This window comes from Lissotriton vulgaris, chromosome 6, assembly GCF_964263255.1.
Source record: "Lissotriton vulgaris chromosome 6, aLisVul1.2, whole genome shotgun sequence".
NCBI lineage: Eukaryota > Metazoa > Chordata > Amphibia > Caudata > Salamandridae > Lissotriton > Lissotriton vulgaris.
Window position 1 is genome coordinate 178,591,799 of NC_141694.1, and position 21,273 is coordinate 178,613,071.

A 21,273-nucleotide genomic window follows, 5' to 3' on the forward strand; every position below is an offset into this window, starting at 1 on the left:
CTGCTGGCAGAATGGGGGTGCAACTGAATAGGTTGTGCCTGGCCTTCACATGAATGACCTAACACCTCCACATTGTTACTGCAGCCAGCATGGAGTCAGGGCAGGGGAGGCAGGAACTTTCACGCACTTCATAGAATTTTTTAAGAAGCTTCTCCCATCTTTCGTACGAAGGGCACCAGCGTATAACCTTGGACCTGTGGAAGGACTCTAGGAGGACTGCCTGTACTGAGACCTGCTTTGCACTCTGTCAGACTGCTTTGCTGTACCTGGAAGGACCACTTTGCTGCCTTGAGCCCACCTTGAACCCACAAAGGCCAGCCATTCTGGTGAGCCCTGCATCTTCACCTGAACCCAGGACTAGCAGAGTGACTAAAAGGGCTAATTTGCCAGCCATCTGATCAGAGCCACACTGCCACCATCTTAAACTTGCACTTGAACCCAGCCTGAGTTGATTCAAAGCTAATAGATTAACATTGGGCCCAAGGGAATTTTAAATATCACTCTATGCCAATGATGTCTTCCTCACACTAGGCTCCCCAAATGTTTTGCTGACTATAGTGGTTGGATTCCTGCAGGCTTTCAAGAGGGCCTCAGTTACAAATAAACCTTGCCAAATGGAATTTTTTAATCTGATCCTAGAAAAGGAAGAGCAGGTGGAGCTACCGAGGCATCTCTAGATGGTCTAAATCTTTCCTAATTACTTAGTAGTTCATCTAACTTGATACTTCTGAGACCAGTTTAGCACTGATTATCCCCCCTGCTAAAAGCCATTGGGAAGGACCAACATGCCTGAAGAAGGCCAATGCTCTCTTGGTTGGAAAGGATCAATGCAGCTAAGATGAACATCCTTCCCCATCTATTTTATTAATGTTATGCTCTACTGATATGGTTCAACTCTTTCTACTTGAAGAGCACCCAGCTGAAACACCCCCAGGGGTGGCGTGAGGGAGGCGCAATGAGGGTAAATGTTTTTATTTCTCCTTGTGCTTTCCTTTTTCTAAGTGTGCTGCATTCTGCAGCACACATTCCACATTTGACACAACTTCAGTCCGCTTGTAAGTCCCTAATAAATGGTAAACCTGGTACCTAGGGTATTGGGACTAAGGAGGGTCCACTAGGGCTTCTGCACAAATTGTACCGCCCTAGGGACCCCTCACAAAGATCATGCAATCTGAAATTGCAGGCTGGGTGTCTTGGTACAGACAAGACCGAAGAATTGACATGGGCACTGGCCTGTGTACCATGCCTACAGACACTTCATGATATATATGTAAGACATACTTATAGCATTCCTTACAGCCTGAAGGCAGGGAACACTCTGTCCCATGTGTAGACATATCTGCCTGAGCAAATGTGACCCTACAATGTTAAAGTCCATTCACAGACATTCTAAGTGAACAGGGAAGTCATACTGAGTACATGGGCTAGACACTCATTACGAAGCCCCCAGCTCCAAAATTACTTAAACTGTACCCCAAGATGGTTGGTACCAAACCTCTTCTCTTAATACAGATGCACTGATGCCAGTGTCAGATGTATCAATAGCACACAGAGGACACCTTAAAGTTGCTCCCTGAACACCTTGTGACTACTAATGTGATTGTAAAATAGTCACATCCAACCGACCATCACTAGACATGTTTCTGGCCTCCTGAGGTGAAAGCCTTGTCTCTCAGAGGCTGGAAATAAAGCCTGCTCTTAGCTCCTGGAAGAGGTGTACACACCTCGTCCAAGCAGGAACTGCCTTCCAGGGTGGAAAGCTTCAAAGGCCATTCCACCTTTGAAAAGCAACCCAGGCCTCTACAGTTAATAGAATATCCCCCCTGTCCTGACCTCACGTTTTGATGGGCGGATAGGCGGAAACATTTGTTAAATTAGGAGGTGGGCTCACACCTACCCAGCACCACCCCTAAGGTGGGGCAGCTGATGTGTACCACCACTTTTCCAAATCCAGCATCTTGTTTTAGAGAGATTTAGCCTATGATGGTCAGGGTTATGCCCACTTCCCACAGGAACACAGAATCTGAAGTATGCCTCTCACCTAGAGGGAGCGTTTATGTCCTCGACCACAGCGAGTGGCGGGCATTGAACTGGTTTAATGTAGATTTTTATGGTTGGGCATGTTTCTGTTAAGTATTGGGAGGCATACTTCACATTTATGGTCCTGAAGAATGTCGCTACACCTCTACGGCGGGTATTAGGCTGAAACATGTACACCATCACCACACTATGACAGGTTTAATCCACTCCTGCTATGAGTTTTATTCTTAAATCCAACCCTGGGATGCCCCAATAAAATTTTGGGTATCCTTCAGAGTTAATTTTAATTTACATTCACCTTCACAAATCTTTGCACTAAGTCCACCACACCATGCTCATCTATAGGTTTTAGTATACCTCTCATCTCATACTTAAAACATCCCTAAGCTCTTCCCTCTCAGTGAAGGGCTTGTAGCCCGCTTTGTGATGAGGTTCACATTGCAAGGAGGTTACTCTATGAGGAAGCATGCCACCCTTGGTTGGGTGAGGGAAACCATCCTATAAAAGGGACACTCCGGTACTCCTCTGTTATGTTTTATCCGACCAAGAGGCCTTTCGTGTTATACAAAAAAAAACACTTAACACTACCCTCTGATAAACCTAACTGCTTGCCCAAACTACCACAAATAGATCATTGATATTATCTACTTTTGCCTCTTTCAGTCAATTAAGGATTCACTGGACTCTCTTCTTTCTAGTTCACTATATGCAGAGCCAGCTTCCTACACAGAGCCGTTCACAGGAGAAAATAAAAACCTATCTTTTTGTCTCAATATAAAGACAATTGTGATCTACTTGTTAATGTCAGTCCCTAATAATCTATAAAACACTTCTATTATTTTTCTTTTTCTTATATTCTCTCAGTCTTCTAGCAACAAGATCTTGCCCTGGTGTATGTTTGTGCTTAATAAGTATTACATTCATTCATTCAACCAAAGGGAACCACAACATTTTATGTTCAGGAAATAGCTCCAATAAATATTTGAGCAAATTATCATGCTCATACTCACTCTGAATGTTCGGGTATTTCATCATTAGCAAGCATCCCCAGCGTAGGGTGGAAGATGTGGTGTCTGTTCCGGCCGTGAACAAGGAAGTGACAACACACAGCAAGTTGTCTTCATGGAAATAAGAATTTGGGTTTGTTTTCTCCTTTTGAAAAAAGTAATGTCTTACATGAGATTTCACAACAAAACATAATATTAAAATATATATATATATATATTTTTAAATTTTACATTTTGTTTTTAGTACAGTGGGATACTGGTTCTGGCTGCTCAGTAAACTAATGCATCCAATCCACTGCACATGTTATGTTATAACAGTGTAACTATCAAAACAGTATGCCAGCATGTGGTAGCATACTCATTATGTAAATGCTTTTAAAAGATTCCCTCTATTTATTTATTTATTTATTTATGCACATTGTTTTAGGGGTTTTCTAGCTCAAGCCTACAGCAACTGCGCTGCACGATGACCTGTTGTATGTACTTTGTGGGGTATGATCCCTCCCATCCCCGTGGTTTGGCTATGTCTGTGTCATTCAAAAATTGTAGTCTCCAAATGGCTAATGGTTGGGTCATGTCCCAACTTTTCTCAAAAGTTAACTCCCATGGAGTATTGCTGTGGGAACCGACAGTGATATGCCACGATGGCTGCTGCAGTGGGAGACAGCTGTGCTCACACATTACACGTGCTGCCATTGTGCTCTGCTCAAGAACTTGTTCGCTCTCATGCTTGTTTTTTAATTGAACACGCCTTGCCCTGGATCAGCGCACCACCTGCGAGGTCACATTACTCCAGGCGCGGCTTAGCAGCATTAGGGTACATTTTAAATTGGAGGGGTGAGCAGAATGTATTTGAGAGGGGCGCGCTGTGCAACTACAGAATTTTTCCATGCTTGCTCTCTTTAAAATGAGTTCAGTGCCATTAGTACTGGCATCAGCTTAACATCCTATGATTCTGGACACACCACATAACCTTCTTGTGCCTTAAAAAGAAAATCAATGTGACTGTGTGTAATGCAACAGCTGCTCGTGTGTAGTGCTCCAAAACCTTCAGGTTGACTTTGCACTATAAAAAACTGTGAAAGGCACTGGAGGTTTTGTTTGTTCATTTTAATGTTGAGATCTGTTCGCTGGGAATTTTTCTCCCTACTACCAGTTCTACTCTGCGTTGTCAACACCAAGGAACAGAAGCAGGAACACAGAAAATAACATAATTCTTGCCCACACACACTGTACACTGCAAAAAATATGCAATTCCCTCAATCACTGCTTTGTTGTTACACATTTGGTTTCTACTGACCCTTCAGGACAGCAGGGCTTAGCTTATAAGCAAACGCAGCTTTTCAATGCTTGCTCTCTTCAAAACGCTATCAGTGCAATTAGTCTTGGCGACAGCATATCATCCTGTTACTCTAGACATATCACGTAATCCTTCCGGTGCTGAAGCAGGGCACTCATAAAAGTATATCATTCTCAAACATACACTGTACGCTGCACAGAGCCACATTTACATCAAATATACCAACATGTACCAGCAGGCAAATATGAGAGGTTGGGTAAAGAATACACAAAAATATCCTGGGATTTACCATACACACACAGCTATTGGAGTGGGGGGCGTGAAGTGTTTCTCAGCGGTTCTAACTGCGAAAACGCACTAAGCGGTTCTCTTCTTTGTCAGGGTATTAAGTTACACAGGGCCTGCAATGGTTCCAGTACAAACTTATCCTGTCACCTGCAAGGCTCACCAGCTGCAGTGAATAATCCAATTTTTGGACTAATTTCTAATGGAAGTTACCTCATGTTGAATGATCACAGCTGCTGTGGCATGTTGACAGGTATCCCATATCTAGTGACTGTTTCACCCAGGGTCACTTGCTGTATGCAAGTACTGTTTCCACACACCAAGACAGCCAGGGAGTTGCCTTTATGGCCTTCACTGAACATCTCTTCTATATGAATTGATACTTTAAGCAGAATGAAAGCCATTCTTTTGCAACAAACTGTGCCACTGACCTCGGGCCAAAGAAACCTATAATCTACAAGTCGCAATAACTTCTGCCAAGATACATGCCCTTTTGAATACAAAGTGCTCTATACATTTCTCAGAAATGTTAGAACGTATCCTAAACATGTCTGATACGAGCAGTATTGTACATGTAATTTAGACTGTGTTCAGGACTGTTAGCACCTTTTGAAGTAGTCCTCGGAATATTTCACAACTTCTTGCACTCTGTGTTTGGTGGACTGCCACTACTTTTTGGACTCGGTGCAGGGATCCTATGTTTGCTCCTACTGCTACGATATGGCAAGCCAAATCACCAACGTCACTCCAAGCACCATAGAGAGAGCCCTATTGGAGATGAAGTGTCGTGAGCGCATCGTCCACATTTTGGGTTTACCTTGTCTATGAGAATTGTAAACCACATGGTTTCTGTCATTCAGACCAATCTAGCAACATTGCATTTTACCCGTTCTACGCTGCATGCTTTGCGGTGAACAATGAGTGCTAGACATCTGTCTAACGCTCCCATCAGTCATGGCTATGGATATCGATACTCTGCTGGACCCGGTAATGGCCCATGCTCTGTGTTGTCCCCATGCGGCTACCAAGCCTGATGACGGCATTCATTGAGATCTCATAGATGCAACTTGCTACTGCCGAGGTACGAGAGGAAACAACAGGCGCGCAGGTAACATCCGGTACAAACATTGCTGATGCGACCAATGCTGAAGGCGATGTTTCTCATCTATGTGCGGTTAGTCTTCTAGACGAGGTAATCCAACTTTCACCTACAATGGTAGATGACTTTTTGTCTACAAGATTAGAAGATTTCATGTTTTCTCCAGGCCCTAACACTGACTTTTGATTTTGGCATGCAGTCTTCTGAGACTCTTTGAAATTGACCTTCAATTTCTTTTTAAAAAGGGATTAACTTTGGAACTTTTTCATATGATTATTTTTTTTCTCCAAATATTTATTTGTCATTTTTTGGTTCAAATAAATTATCTGCTTATAGTAGAACTATTCTTAGAGAACAAGAATTCTTTGAATACTTCCGGAGACAATATAAGATCTTGTCCACAACAAAATGATTATGTAATCTGAAATGAAATGGTTTTGGCCCTTATTCTTCTGAATTTATGAGCCATTTCATCATGTATATATGTTTATGATTCATTCATGTACATTCAAACGTCTACATATGCTTAGAATTAAGCATTGCTTTAATGCATACATGTCAGGACTGTATGATCTCGTAACCACACGGGAGCAGAATGATGCCTTTTCCCACCTCCCCTACCTAATACTCCTCTGTCAGGCCTTTATCACTATGGGCATGATGGGCTCTGAATCTCTCATATTGTGGGAAGGGAGACGATGTACAGACCGCCACAGGGCTGTCAGGAGGAAACCTTCCGTGAGCCCTGATAGTACAGCAACACTTTTAAATGTATTTTTTTTTAAATATGTTTTTGGACATGTTTTACCAAATCATGCAAAACTATATTTTAGATATGTTTAACATGTATAGGATTAGGTAATGTCGTTCATACGAAAGTGGAGTGGGTGTTGTGTGTCGATTTAGATTCCGTATATAGATTTCCCGATTAATGCCCTTATATAGACATAATTCGCATTGCCCATATTTAGGCATAGAAATCCAGCCCTTATTCAGGCATTCTCCATGCTAACCAAATACAGACATGGCCACCTACATCCGTTCATCTACGTCACAACAAGTTCTTGGAAAACAGACTCCTAAGCCTTTAGGACATCCCCTTGTTTTGATATTGATTTCTCCAAGAACTCATTTATTATGCATGAACATCTATTCCTTAGGGGTTCATTCATGACGTTCTTATGCCCGACTGTTACGTCAATACTGGCATTCCTAAACACGTTCAAGTTATAGATATACCTTCACTTGCCATGGCAAACCACAGTATGGTCCAAGGTTTGGCTGACTTGCACAACGCGGTTCGCCACAGTAAGTTTGGAAAGAAGTCGCTTCCCCAAATGATGCACTGACCAGATGCTGCCATCCTCCTTGCAAAGAATCCAGTTCCAGTGTTTCTGACTCCCCTTGCGGGGTGTTAGAAATCGACACCCGGAAAGAGTTTCCAACCTCACTCATTCTAAGGTATGGAGCAGACTAGAACCTAGAGGGACTTTTGGCAAATCTTGACAATTATAGCTAAACTAGAATATAGCTAAACAGCACCTACTTCTTCCCTCGTACTACACTTAGGTTAGGTACGCTGGGATAGGATTTTTTAGACTCACCTGAAGAGTATTTTAGCCTGTGTTATTTATGCATGTATTTTTATGAATATATGTCATAGTTATAAACTATGCTGTTATATACATTTTTTATCTTACTGCAAAAGCTGTACATATTATATTTCGCACTCTGTCTTACAATTGTAGCAGTTCATATCTCCTGCATGAGAAATAAGGCTGAGAAACGCCCGTCTCCCCATTTCTGTGCAAACTCTGTAGAAACGAAGCATGTACGATTGACTGAGTGAAACGGTTATCTATTTTTTCCACGATTCTGAGATTGTTCCGATTATAAAATAAACAAAGTTGTCATGTTTATGCGGTTATCAGAAACTAATCCCTTCTTGTTCATTCGAGAAGTTTCTAGTGACCGCTGAGTTAGCTGGCACACACGAGTAATTAAGTTGAATGTACTCGATAGAGACATACTGACCTCAGTCCCATGTCAAAACTATAGGGTATATTATTCTATTACACAGAGCCTATCAGGGTTAAAGGAGCAACACTACATAGGGGGAAAGCATAAAGTTTAGGGAACTTTAGCCAAGAAGGCCAAGTCCTACAAAAAACAATAAAAACATTCTCCCAAAAAAAAACATTAAAATCCCCACGTAAAATAATTAAAAATCCTTTGTGTGAAAAGCTAAATGTGCTCAAGGACAAGAATAAATTCTGACATCACATTATGATTAGCGGTATGGTTTGTAGGCAACATTCACATTATAAAAATGAATTAAGACTATACTCTTTTCATTTGTCCAGGTAGATAAAACAATTTAAATAGAAGGCTATCAGAGAGGAATGGGGTGACACTACAATCCAAGGCAACTTTTAACCAGGTCATTAGGCCCGCCTTGGCAGTTGCAGAAAAAAAAGGAAAACACTGGGCATGTGAGAGTAATAATCATCAATACTAATGTCCTTGGTGCCCCAAGTCACCTGGAAATAAATAATATCATACTTGCTTACATAGTGCCCATATTCTTCACAACCTATTTTGATTACAAGGCCAGCAATAATTCAAGAAGCAATATTCACATCATAGGCCTGGTTCACTGAGGTAGTTGGGTTAATTTCATTAGGTGACCTGAATATCTCTCTACACTTGGTGTTAGTTATAATCGAGCAGGGCTCCAGGGTGTAAGATTTACTAGAATGGGTGACTGCATAGCCAAGACCACAGATCCTCTCCTGAGTGGGGCTATGGTTTATCAAGCTACAAAATCTAAGTGAAACATTTTCAGAAAGGTCGCCCAGAGGGGGAAACAGGTATCAAGGGAATAATGAAAGGCTATAGCTGAGGTGGCGTAAGGCAGGGGGCTTTAGCAACATCACCAGAAAAACAAAACAAGGGACAGTATTTGAATCTTATCTCTTTTGAGGTGGCCTTGCTGAGAGGCCCAGATTAGGTCACTGCAAACACAACAGGTGATGGACCGAATGTGGATCAATGTCACACACTCACCCCAGTCCAAAGATCTGGGCCCAAATCCATCGTTTTTATGCACTCCACACTACCCTGGGTTAGACAATGGCGATATGCAAATCAGCTCTGACCCTGTGCCCCATGGGAACAGTCCAGTCCGAACTACAAAAGCCATGTCCTTCCCAGAACGGAATCAAGCATCCGAGGACCGGACCGGTTTCGAGGTAACACCTCTCATCAGCCCGGCTAGCTTGAATCCAGTGGTGTGGAGTGCCTGGGACCCACGTCTGGGCATCCCCAGCGCACTTAAAGCGGAATATGCAAACACAACAGGTGATGGACCGAATGTGGATCAATGTCACACACTCACCCCAGTCCAAAGATCTGGGCCTAAATCCATCGTTTTTTTGCACTCCACACCACCCTGGGTTAGACAATGGTGATATGCAAATCAGCTCTGACCCTGTGCCCCATGGGAACAGTCCAGTCCGAACTACAAAAGCCATGTCCTTCCCAGAACGGAATCAAGCATCCGAGGACCGGACCGGTTTCGAGGTAACACCTTTCATAAGCCCGGCTAGCTTGAATCCAGTGGTGTGGAGTGCCTGGGACCCACGTCTGGGCATCCCCAGCGCACTTAGGACGGAATATGCAAACACAACAGGTGATGGACCGAATGTGGATCAATGTCACACACTCACCCCAGTCCAAAGATCTGGGCCCAAATCCATCGTTTTTTTGCACTCCACACCACCCTGGGTTAGACAATGGCGATATGCAAATCAGCTCTGACCCTGTGCCCCATGGGAACAGTCCAGTCCGAACTACAAAAGCCATGTCCTTCCCAGAACGGAATCAAGCATCCGAGGACCGGACCGGTTTCGAGGTAACACCTCTCATCAGCCCGGCTAGCTTGAATCCAGTGGTGTGGAGTGCCTGGGACCCACGTCTGGGCATCCCCAGCGCACTTAGGGCGGAATATGCAAACACAACAGGTGATGGACCGAATGTGGATCAATGTCACACACTCACCCCAGTCCAAAGATCTGGGCCCAAATCCATCGTTTTTTTGCCCTCCACACCACCCTGGGTTAGACAATGGCGATATGCAAATCAGCTCTGACCCTGTGCCCCATGGGAACAGTCCAGTCCGAACTACAAAAGCCATGTCCTTCCCAGAACGGAATCAAGCATCCGAGGACCGGACCGGTTTCGAGGTAACACCTCTCATCAGCCCGGCTAGCTTGAATCCAGTGGTGTGGAGTGCCTGGGACCCACGTCTGGGCATCCCCAGCGCACTTAGGGCGGAATATGCAAACACAACAGGTGATGGACCGAATGTGGATCAATGTCACACACTCACCCCAGTCCAAAGATCTGGGCCCAAATCCATCGTTTTTTGCACTCCACACCACCCTGGGTTAGACAATGGCGATATGCAAATCAGCTCTGAAACTGTGCCCCATGGGAACAGTCCAGTCCGAACTACAAAAGCCATGTCCTTCCCAGAACGGAATCAAGCATCCGAGGACCGGACCGGTTTCGAGGTAACACCTCTCATCAGCCCGGCTAGCTTGAATCCAGTGGTGTGGAGTGCCTGGGACCCACGTCTGGGCATCCCCAGCGCACTTAGGGCGGAAAATGCAAACACAACAGGTGATGGACCGAATGTGGATCAATGTCACACACTCACCCCAGTCCAAAGATCTGGGCCCAAATCCATCGTTTTTTTGCACTCCACACCACCCTGGGTTAGACAATGGCGATATGCAAATCAGCTCTGACCCTGTGCCCCATGGGAACAGTCCAGTCCGAACTACAAAAGCCATGTCCTTCCCAGAACGGAATCAAGCATCTGAGGACCGGACCAGTTTCGAGGTAACACCTCTCATCAGCCCGGCTAGCTTGAATCCAGTGGTGTGGAGTGCCTGGGACCCACGTCTGGGCATCCCCAGCGCACTTAGGGCGGAATATGCAAACACAACAGGTGATGGACCGAATGTGGATCAATGTCACACACTCACCCCAGTCCAAAGATCTGGGCCCAAATCCATCGTTTTTTTGCACTCCACACCACCCTGGGTTAGACAATGGTGATATGCAAATCAGCTCTGACCCTGTGCCCCATGGGAACAGTCCAGTCCGAACTACAAAAGCCATGTCCTTCCCAGAACGGAATCAAGCATCCGAGGACCGGACCGGTTTCGAGGTAACACCTTTCATAAGCCCGGCTAGCTTGAATCCAGTGGTGTGGAGTGCCTGGGACCCACGTCTGGGCATCCCCAGCGCACTTAGGACGGAATATGCAAACACAACAGGTGATGGACCGAATGTGGATCAATGTCACACACTCACCCCAGTCCAAAGATCTGGGCCCAAATCCATCGTTTTTTTGCACTCCACACCACCCTGGGTTAGACAATGGCGATATGCAAATCAGCTCTGACCCTGTGCCCCATGGGAACAGTCCAGTCCGAACTACAAAAGCCATGTCCTTCCCAGAACGGAATCAAGCATCCGAGGACCGGACCGGTTTCGAGGTAACACCTCTCATCAGCCCGGCTAGCCTGAATCCAGTGGTGTGGAGTGCCTGGGACCCACGTCTGGGCATCCCCAGCGCACTTAGGGCGGAATATGCAAACACAACAGGTGATGGACCGAATGTGGATCAATGTCACACACTCACCCCAGTCCAAAGATCTGGGCCCAAATCCATCGTTTTTTTGCCCTCCACACCACCCTGGGTTAGACAATGGCGATATGCAAATCAGCTCTGACCCTGTGCCCCATGGGAACAGTCCAGTCCGAACTACAAAAGCCATGTCCTTCCCAGAACGGAATCAAGCATACGAGGACCGGACCGGTTTCGAGGTAACACCTCTCATCATCCCGGCTAGCTTGAATCCAGTGGTGTGGAGTGCCTGGGACCCACGTCTGGGCATCCCCAGCGCACTTAGGGCGGAATATGCAAACACAACAGGTGATGGACCGAATGTGGATCAATGTCACACACTCACCCCAGTCCAAAGATCTGGGCCCAAATCCATTGTTTTTTTGCACTCCACACCACCCTGGGTTAGACAATGGCGATATGCCAATCAGCTCTGACCCAGTGCCCCATGGGAACAGTCCAGTCCGAACTACAAAAGCCATGTCCTTCCCAGAACGGAATCAAGCATCCGAGGACCGGACCGGTTTCGAGGTAACACCTCTCATCAGCCCGGCTAGCTTGAATCCAGTGGTGTGGAGTGCCTGGGACCCACGTCTGGGCATCCCCAGCGCACTTAGGGCGGAATATGCAAACACAACAGGTGATGGACCGAATGTGGATCAATGTCACACACTCACCCCAGTCCAAAGATCTGGGCCCAAATCCATCGTTTTTTTGCACTCCACACCACCCTGGGTTAGACAATGGCGATATGCGAATCAGCTCTGACCCTGTGCCCCATGGGAACAGTCCAGTCCGAACTACAAAAGCCATGTCCTTCCCAGAACGAAATCAAGCATCCGAGGACTGGACCGGTTTCGAGGTAACACCTTTCATAAGCCCGGCTAGCTTGAATCCAGTGGTGTGGAGTGCCTGGGACCCACGTCTGGGCATCCCCAGCGCACTTAGGACGGAATATGCAAACACAACAGGTGATGGACCGAATGTGGATCAATGTCACACACTCACCCCAGTCCAAAGATCTGGGCCCAAATCCATCGTTTTTTGCACTCCACACCACCCTGGGTTAGACAATGGCAATATGCAAATCAGCTCTGAAACTGTGCCCCATGGGAACAGTCCAGTCCGAACTACAAAAGCCATGTCCTTCCCAGAACGGAATCAAGCATCCGAGGACCGGACCGGTTTCGAGGTAACACCTCTCATCAGCCCGGCTAGCTTGAATCCAGTGGTGTGGAGTGCCTGGGACCCACGTCTGGGCATCCCCAGCGCACTTAGGGCGGAAAATGCAAACACAACAGGTGATGGACCGAATGTGGATCAATGTCACACACTCACCCCAGTCCAAAGATCTGGGCCCAAATCCATCGTTTTTTTGCACTCCACACCACCCTGGGTTAGACAATGGCGATATGCAAATCAGCTCTGACCCTGTGCCCCATGGGAACAGTCCAGTCCGAACTACAAAAGCCATGTCCTTCCCAGAACGGAATCAAGCATCCGAGGACCGGACCAGTTTCGAGGTAACACCTCTCATCAGCCCGGCTAGCTTGAATCCAGTGGTGTGGAGTGCCTGGGACCCACGTCTGGGCATCCCCAGCGCACTTAGGGCGGAATATGCAAACACAACAGGTGATGGACCGAATGTGGATCAATGTCACACACTCACCCCAGTCCAAAGATCTGGGCCCAAATCCATCGTTTTTTTGCACTCCACACCACCCTGGGTTAGACAATGGCGATATGCCAATCAGCTCTGACCCTGTGCCCCATGGGAACAGTCCAGTCCGAACTACAAAAGCCATGTCCTTCCCAGAACGGAATCAAGCATCCGAGGACCGGACCGGTTTCAAGGTAACACCTCTCATCAGCCCGGCTAGCTTGAATCCAGTGGTGTGGAGTGTCTGGGACCCACGTCTGGGCATCCCCAGCGCACTTAGGGCGGAATATGCAAACACAACAGGTGATGGACCGAATGTGGATCAATGTCACACACTCACCCCAGTCCAAAGATCTGGGCCCAAATCCATCGTTTTTTTGCACTCCACACCACCCTGGGTTATACAATGGCGATATGCAAATCAGCTCTGACCCTGTGCCCCATGGGAACAGTCCAGTCCGAACTACAAAAGCCATGTCCTTCCCAGAACGGAATCAAGCATCCGAGGACCGGACCGGTTTCGAGGTAACACCTCTCATCAGCCCGGCTAGCTTGAATCCAGTGGTGTGGAGTGCCTGGGACCCACGTCTCGGCATCCCCAGCGCACTTAGGGCGGAATATGCAAACACAACAGGTGATGGACCGAATGTGGATCAATGTCACACACTCACCCCAGTCCAAAGATCTGGGCCCAAATCCATCGTTTTTTTGCACTCCACACCACCCTGGGTTAGACAATGACGATATGCAAATCAGCTCTGACCCTGTGCCCCATGGGAACAGTCCAGTCCGAACTACAAAAGCCATGTCCCTCCCAGAACGGAATCAAGCATCCGAGGACCGGACCGGTTTCGAGGTAACACCTCTCATGAGCCCGGCTAGCTTGAATCCAGTGGTGTGGAGTGCCTGGGACCCACGTATGGGCATCCCCAGCGCACTTAGGGCGGAATATGCAAACACAACAGGTGATGGACCGAATGTGGATCAATGTCACACACTCACCCCAGTCCAAAGATCTGGGCCCAAATCCATCGTTTTTTTCCACTCCACACCACCCTGGGTTAGCAAATGGCGATATGCAAATAAGATCTGACCCTGTGCCCCATGGGAACAGTCCAGTCCGAACTACTAAAGCCATGTCCTTCCCAGAACGGAATCAAGCATCCGAGGACTGGACCGGTTTTGAGGTAACACCTCTCATCAGCCCGGCTAGCTTGAATCCAGTGGTGTGGAGTGCCTGGGACCCACGTCTGGGCATCCCCAGCGTACTTAGGGAGGAATATGCAAACACAACAGGTGATGAACCGAATGTGGATCAATGTCACACACTCACCCCAGTCCAAAGATCTGGGCCCAAATCCATCGTTTTTTTGCACTCCACACCACCCTGGGTTAGACAATGGCGATATGCAAATCAGCTCTGACCCTGTGCCCCATGGGAACAGTCCAGTCCGAACTACAAAAGCCATGTCCTTCCCAGAACGGAATCAAGCATCCGAGGACGGGACCGGTTTCGAGGTAACACCTCTCATCAGCCCGGCTAGCTTGAATCCAGTGGTGTGGAGTGCCTGGGACCCACGTCTGTGCATCCCCAGCGCACTTAGGGCGGAATATGCAAACACAACAGGTGATGGACCGAATGTGGATCAATGTCACACACTCACCCCAGTCCAAAGATCTGGGCCCAAACCCATCGTTTTTTTGCACTCCACACCACCCTGGGTTAGACAATGGCGATATGCAAATCAGCTCTGACCCTGTGCCCCATTGGAACAGTCCAGTCCGAACTACAAAAGCCATGTCCTTCCCAGAACGGAATCAAGCAACCGAGGACCGGACCGGTTTCGAGGTAACACCTCTCATCAGGCCGGCTAGCTTGAATCCAGTGGTGTGGAGAGCCTGGGACCCACGTCTGGGCATCCCCAGCGCACTTAGGGCGGAATATGCAAACACAACAGGTGATGGACCGAATGTGGATCAATGTCACACACTCACCCCAGTACAAAGATCTGGGCCCAAATCCATCCTTTTTTTTCACTCCACACCACAGATTAGGTCACTTGCCATAATGGGGTTTCTGAAGGTAACAATAATGCAGTCTATCTGGAATTCCCTGTGCACTTTCCAAATCCATACCACCCTTCTAGACATAAGGACCTGAGGAAATAGGCAACTCAGGAGCTTGGAGTTCTCCTTGATCCAGTGTACAGTTTTGTTAATAAATCGAAGAGTGGACTCTCTCACTTCGGGGTACAACATCTGGACATTTGCCATGATGATAACATAATGGCACAGGGCAGGAGAAAGGTCACATCCAGAGACACAAAAAGGAGTTAACCACATGGGTTTAGCAAGATGGATAGCATTTCCTGCTAGATGGTGGCCATCTACTAGTGTGTCAGGTGGTCTTTCTCTTCATCCAGGGGATGTTGCTTCTGGGCAGAGGTAGGGGGCCTCTTCCCAGAGATGTTGTCCCAGCCACACCATCGTACAGTCTAGTGTCCATAATATTTAATTTGGCCTCAATGTGCTCCAGGTGATCATACAACCCTTACAACTTAGACTCCATAAGAGTGACAATCTCCATGCTGAATTGCTTAAACAACCCCCCCCCCCCCAATAACTTATTTGCAATTGAAATGATCATTTGGTATAGGAGACTCCAAGGATGCAGGCCTGCTTAAGTTTAAATACTTTTTGAGTGTAGGCCCTCTTTTCCATTTTTTATGTAGTGGCAGGGTTTGATTGACAATATGGACATGAGGGGAAGAAATATATTTATCGGAGTGGACTCACAGACTTCAGTTGGCACATATTTCCTTTCTGAATGACTAATTCTCTTTCTTAAAGAAAGTAATAGCTGAGAGAGGGAACAGGCAGGAGACAGCAGATGATGTAGTACAAGACATCTGATACTTTGCCCTTTCACAGGTATTGACGATGGCCTCTGCCTTTTGTGATTGTGCAATTTGATGTCTCAAGCTAGCACTTCTTTCCTTTCTCCTGTTGTTAACTATAAGATTAAACTGAAGTAGATATCAGCATGTTCTAACTGCTTTGTTCCCGTAGAATTACATTAATTTGTTTTATTTGTAATTAAACTTATAAAAACCTAAAACTAATTAGGCTGATATGGGCCAGGACAGCAATGCCAGGCTCTTTTAAGATACTGTCTGACTCCTAGGAAATGTATAATCTATCTCAGTTACCTACCATTTGCTTCAAGTGTGAAATAGAATAGGAATTAGGTGGTGTTGGTCATCCCTTTTTCTCCTTCTCGGTTCCAATTTTCAGGTCTTTCTGAGCTTACTGCCATTCCCTTTGTAATATATCCTTCTCTCGCTGCTTTCTACATGTCATACTTTTGGGGAAGGGGAAGGTGGCTTATCCCCAGTAACCAGTCACTATTTACAGAAGAAGGCCCTGTGAATCTCAACAAAGGAACCAAGGGCCCTTGTATATAACTGAGGGCTCGGATGTCTAGAAATCTTGGGTACCAAGGGTACAGAGTCATGTTTACAATTAATTTTGTCTGTCAAACCATTGAACTGACTCACAAACAACTATTATTCATTTGACAGATGTAAAAAACAATTGTACCTTAGGAGTCCATATCAGATTTAGTTACAGCAATATCCCTGGAATGGATTCACTACAATGTCATAATTAGCACTAATTTCAAAGTGATCAATATCACTGTTTGACATGTGATCAACCTGAACTCTTTCCCTCTTACTACCTCTTGCAAGCACTGTCATTAAATGCCTTTTATTCTGTCCTTAACTGAGATGTCCCTCAACAATAATTGCTTCTCTGCTTCTAAATTGTGCAATCAGCCTTCTAACAACCAATACCCTCAAAGCCACCTTCTGAGAAGATGCTAACTTACCCTCATCCATGATGGAAGAGAAACACTCTAACATCTACTCGCCAATGGAGCATCATCTCACTCAGTCAAGACATCTTCCTTGAAGCTCACGATACTGGCCAGCTCCTCCCACTTCTAAAGAAACGTTCCCTAGACCCTGAGTACGTCAGCACCTACTGGCACACTGGTACTTATTCACCTACCCTTCATGAGCAAGAACAACAATGTGAGCTTCACTCACATATGAAATGCCAACCATCTCATGCAAGACTACCAATCTGTCTTTAGATCACACTGCAGTAAATAGACAGCTATTTTACACATCATAGACAATGCCCTCCTGATCACAATTGAAACCAACTCTGCTTCCTGATATTGCTGGACCTTTCACAGTATATCATTCCACCCTTATCCACACCCTAAATCACTGGTAATGTCATTCACTGGTCTATTTTCTACCTTTTCAACCAACACAAGTTCTTTTACATGGGTTCCTTCAGGTCCTAGTAGTTCCTTAGGTGACACAAGCATCCAATCCTGCCCCCTTAATTTTACACCCTCACATGGAGCTCCTGGGAACTCCTTTCACTGATAACAGTATCATAATTCACCAATATGCTGATGATACACAATTGTACTTGAAAGTTTCCTCTGCTCCAGACATCTAATGACTCATACAGTCACTGTACCTCATTCAGATCTGGATGTCCAGCTCCTACCTGAAACTCTGCCAAATAAGACATAATTCCTGTGATTTGCCAAGAACAGCAAGTAAGAAAAGTTATAACCTGTATCATTGGCACGAATGTGATAACTTCACTCAAATATTTACCCTGGACATCAATCTCAGCCTAATGGAACACACTGCCAAGAAAACAAAACTGGCTTGATACCAGCTTTCTTTAGTGAAGAAAGTGAAACCATTCATCAGAAAGTGACTTTAGTCAAGTCTCCCTGCACACACATATTCATGGTGGAAATAGCATGCCCCATGGACTCCCCAACACCACACTGCCCCCCCCTTTAAGGGCACCTAAAGGTTGGGAGTTTGTCTATCACTGGTTCCTGCTTCCAGGTTGTGTTTCCAGGTCGTCCTTCTCATCTGCAGCTCACCGAGCATATATTCCACCTTTTCTGATCTTGCCTAATTCTAGATCATCTATGCCAGGGGTATTCAAACTGTGTGGCGCGACCCCCAGGGGGGCCTTGGAGTGATAGAAAGGGGGTCACGCATTCACGGTCACACTTCTGCCCAGGCCCATAGCTTCAACCCCCTCCTTTCCCTTGTATGTCTCAGCCCGGGCTGCTGCAGTGCAGCTCGAGCTGCTGGGGCCTCAGCTGGGCAGTGTCTGGAGTCTTATCTTCCGAACGCCAGAGTTCTTCACAGGTCAATAAAGACTATTAGCATATTTACATACCTTTTGTAAATTGGTTGCAGAGGCTTCAAATTTTTCTAGTTCTAGTACCCCCTGAGCTCCCACTCTGCCTATTTCTTACATTTGCATTTTACATTTACTGGGGTAGTGTGTGAATGCATTTCGTGAAAATGAATATAAAGTAGGGTTGCCTAAAGAAAATGCAAGCCCAATGTTGTGTTGTTTAAAGAGCCTGCGAAGACTTCCTCTTGACACTAAACAGTGTTATAAATAAAAATAAAAAATTATTCATTTGTTATGTGACTTTTCTGTCTTTGTTCCCTTTAATTATCAGTCATGTATAATTAAGGCAGCCCTAGAACATAATTAAAAGTGCTTTCTATTGATATTTGCTGTTCTAAGTATGCACAGATAAGTGCTGAAAATACAGCTTTAGGTGTCTTCTTATTTTTGTACCATGTGGGTGATCAAAATCATGAGCTGGCAACCCTAATCATAGGACTGGGTGCGGGACAGCAGTGGTGGGGAAAGAGAGGGAGTACTGGGGTGGGTGCTGAGCAGTGATTAATTTGTAATAAAACATGTGTCAGGGCCCTCACCAGTACACCACTGCAACTTTAACCACCCACCCATTGCCTTGCTTGCCCGGCCAATGACAATACCTATGCAACTACGAACCATAACACTCGTACAAGTGTGACTATTCCGGCTATTTCAAGCCTCCACAGCTATAAGAATTGCATGGGTGTCAGGAGTTTATCATTTTTAATGTACATTGAATTAATAAATAGTTGTTCTGCTCATCGCTAAATTACACAGATAAGATAGAGCCACCATGTGGCAGACTTTCATAGTGCCAATGTGCACAATTAGGTGCCAGTACCGACGACCGGAAACCACCTGCTCAAGTTACGCACTGGTGCTGAGGTAACAGGGGAGAGGGGCATTGGTTCAAGAAGATGTGGACGATCGAAGGTGTGGAAGATGAATGGGGGGACTGAATAGGTGTAAGATACAAATAGACACAAATTTGAATGGAGAGACTTGAGGTGAATGAGAGGTGCTGTGGGGCATGGGAGGTGACGGGCCATGAGATAAATGTGAGAGACTGTTAGAGATGAGGAGCAATGAATGGACAGAATGGCAGAAGGTGGTTAAAGGTGAAGTGAGAGGTTGAATGGGAAGAGTTCAGAAATTGTCTAAAAGGGTGATAGAAGTTGCCTGCAAATTGAGAGAGGGATCCGGGATTAGGAGAGGAGAGGGAGTGAGAGGAAAGCGGCATAGGTAAACTGCTTAACTCTGCACAAGACTGCCAGGGTTTTAAGGGACCCCTGCTGGTCCCGGCCAGGGCCAGGTGAGATTCTAATGTGCGCATTCCTGTGGAGTGGAAGGCCCATCACAAAGGTTAAATAGACATCTTTCTGATGTTAATTGCTGTATTTTGGTTATAAACTGGTACTGATAGGGTGGAATTGTTTCCAGTGTTACTCTGTGTAAAAATAATGGAGCAATGCTAACCCAAAATATGCATCATCACATAACATTATTTACATTTTCTTCCCACACAATTTGGACCAGCCTGTCGCGTAAGTTGGTGCTCATCTGCCTCATAATTCCAGTAGCCCTACCTACAGGTTTAGACATTTTTGTCAGGAGGGGGTCCTTACGCCTGAAAATGTTCACAGGGGGGTCTCGTCATCCTAAAGATTGAAGACCTCTGATCTATGCTGATGTCTTTTTATGTCATATGCTCAAAAAGACGGGGTTTTGGCCATTAATCAGCAAGGCTAGGCAAATAATTTCAATGTCAAAACAGAAGAGATGCCAATACCAATATTCAGTCAAAGTTCTTTCTATAAGCTCACAGTTGAAACTCATTGTGATCTGATCATCAATGTATTTTTTGTTTTTTCATAGCAATAGAAAAAATGCAGTTTTTTGAGACAATTTTTCAATGGTCAACACAAAACATGGTTCTTCAAATATTTACATAGACCACACTAAACCACGTCTGATAAATAAACAATGATTTGCATATATTTAGATGTCACACTTATTAGACAGATTCCGATCTGGGTCGGAAAGCTCTCCAACCGAGCCGGATCTGGAGTATTTTCCGAACGAACTGGACTCCTGCAGTCCGACCTCGCGAGTACGATGTGGCCACATGCTGCCGGACTCGGCTCGGTTGGACTCCCATTGAAGTCAATTGAAGCCGGTTGTACGGCCCGTACATGGGCTCCCATTAACTGAATGGGTACAGCTCGCACAAAGGCGCCCCCTACTGTGGGTACGCGTTGGTGCCATCTGCACTATACACGCCTGTTTTGGGGAGACCCTTGGGTCTCCCCCTGTGTCCGAGTCGTAAGGCTGCGGGTGACAGGGGATCCAACGTGAACCCCCAAAGGCAATGCCCCGGACGTTTTGTGAGCCGGACACTTCAGCTCGCACCGACTGTCGGACGTCTGCATCGTATTGGCTCGGTCGTAAATCGCATCCATGGCACAGCACCATTAGCTTACGGCAGAGACAACTTGGTCAGTGAATTTCACATAGCTTGCATCGTACTTGCTCGCTCATACAGCTGTACGAGTCAAGCTGAAAACACGCGTACGGCTAGTAGTTGTTCCGGCCGGATCGCATTCAATGCCTTTCTGACCGGGATCAGAATCACCCCATAGACAACAAATAATGCATATATAAAGAAGAGAGCAAGCTCAAGTTCCAAGAACTTCAAAAAAGTGCAAAACTAACAAAGGAGGGAAAAAGGGAAAACCGAGCCAAAAGTTGAATTTTAATAGACAAGTAGTGTTTTAACAACTTTAGTCATTGGGCAAAGACCACACAGTGTTCGGTCCAGGGCAACCTAGTGATTTTATAAATCTTTTTACAGCCGATCTTTCCAAGATACAAAGGAAGGTGTGGTCAACGTGTTTCGAA

The 21,273-nt window shown here is 45.9% G+C and overlaps 1 protein-coding gene across 1 annotated transcript in view; it reads right to left on the reverse strand.

The window, feature by feature from the left end:
* Positions 1 to 21,273, reverse strand: part of LOC147706981 (cytochrome P450 2K1-like) — a 318,269-nt gene that overhangs the window by 93,347 nt on the left and 203,649 nt on the right. Inside the window, exon 6 of the mRNA XM_086926209.1 lies at positions 3,051 to 3,192. Coding sequence (XP_086782335.1) covers positions 3,051 to 3,192 — 142 coding nt within the window. The remainder of the gene's footprint in view (positions 1 to 3,050; positions 3,193 to 21,273) is intronic.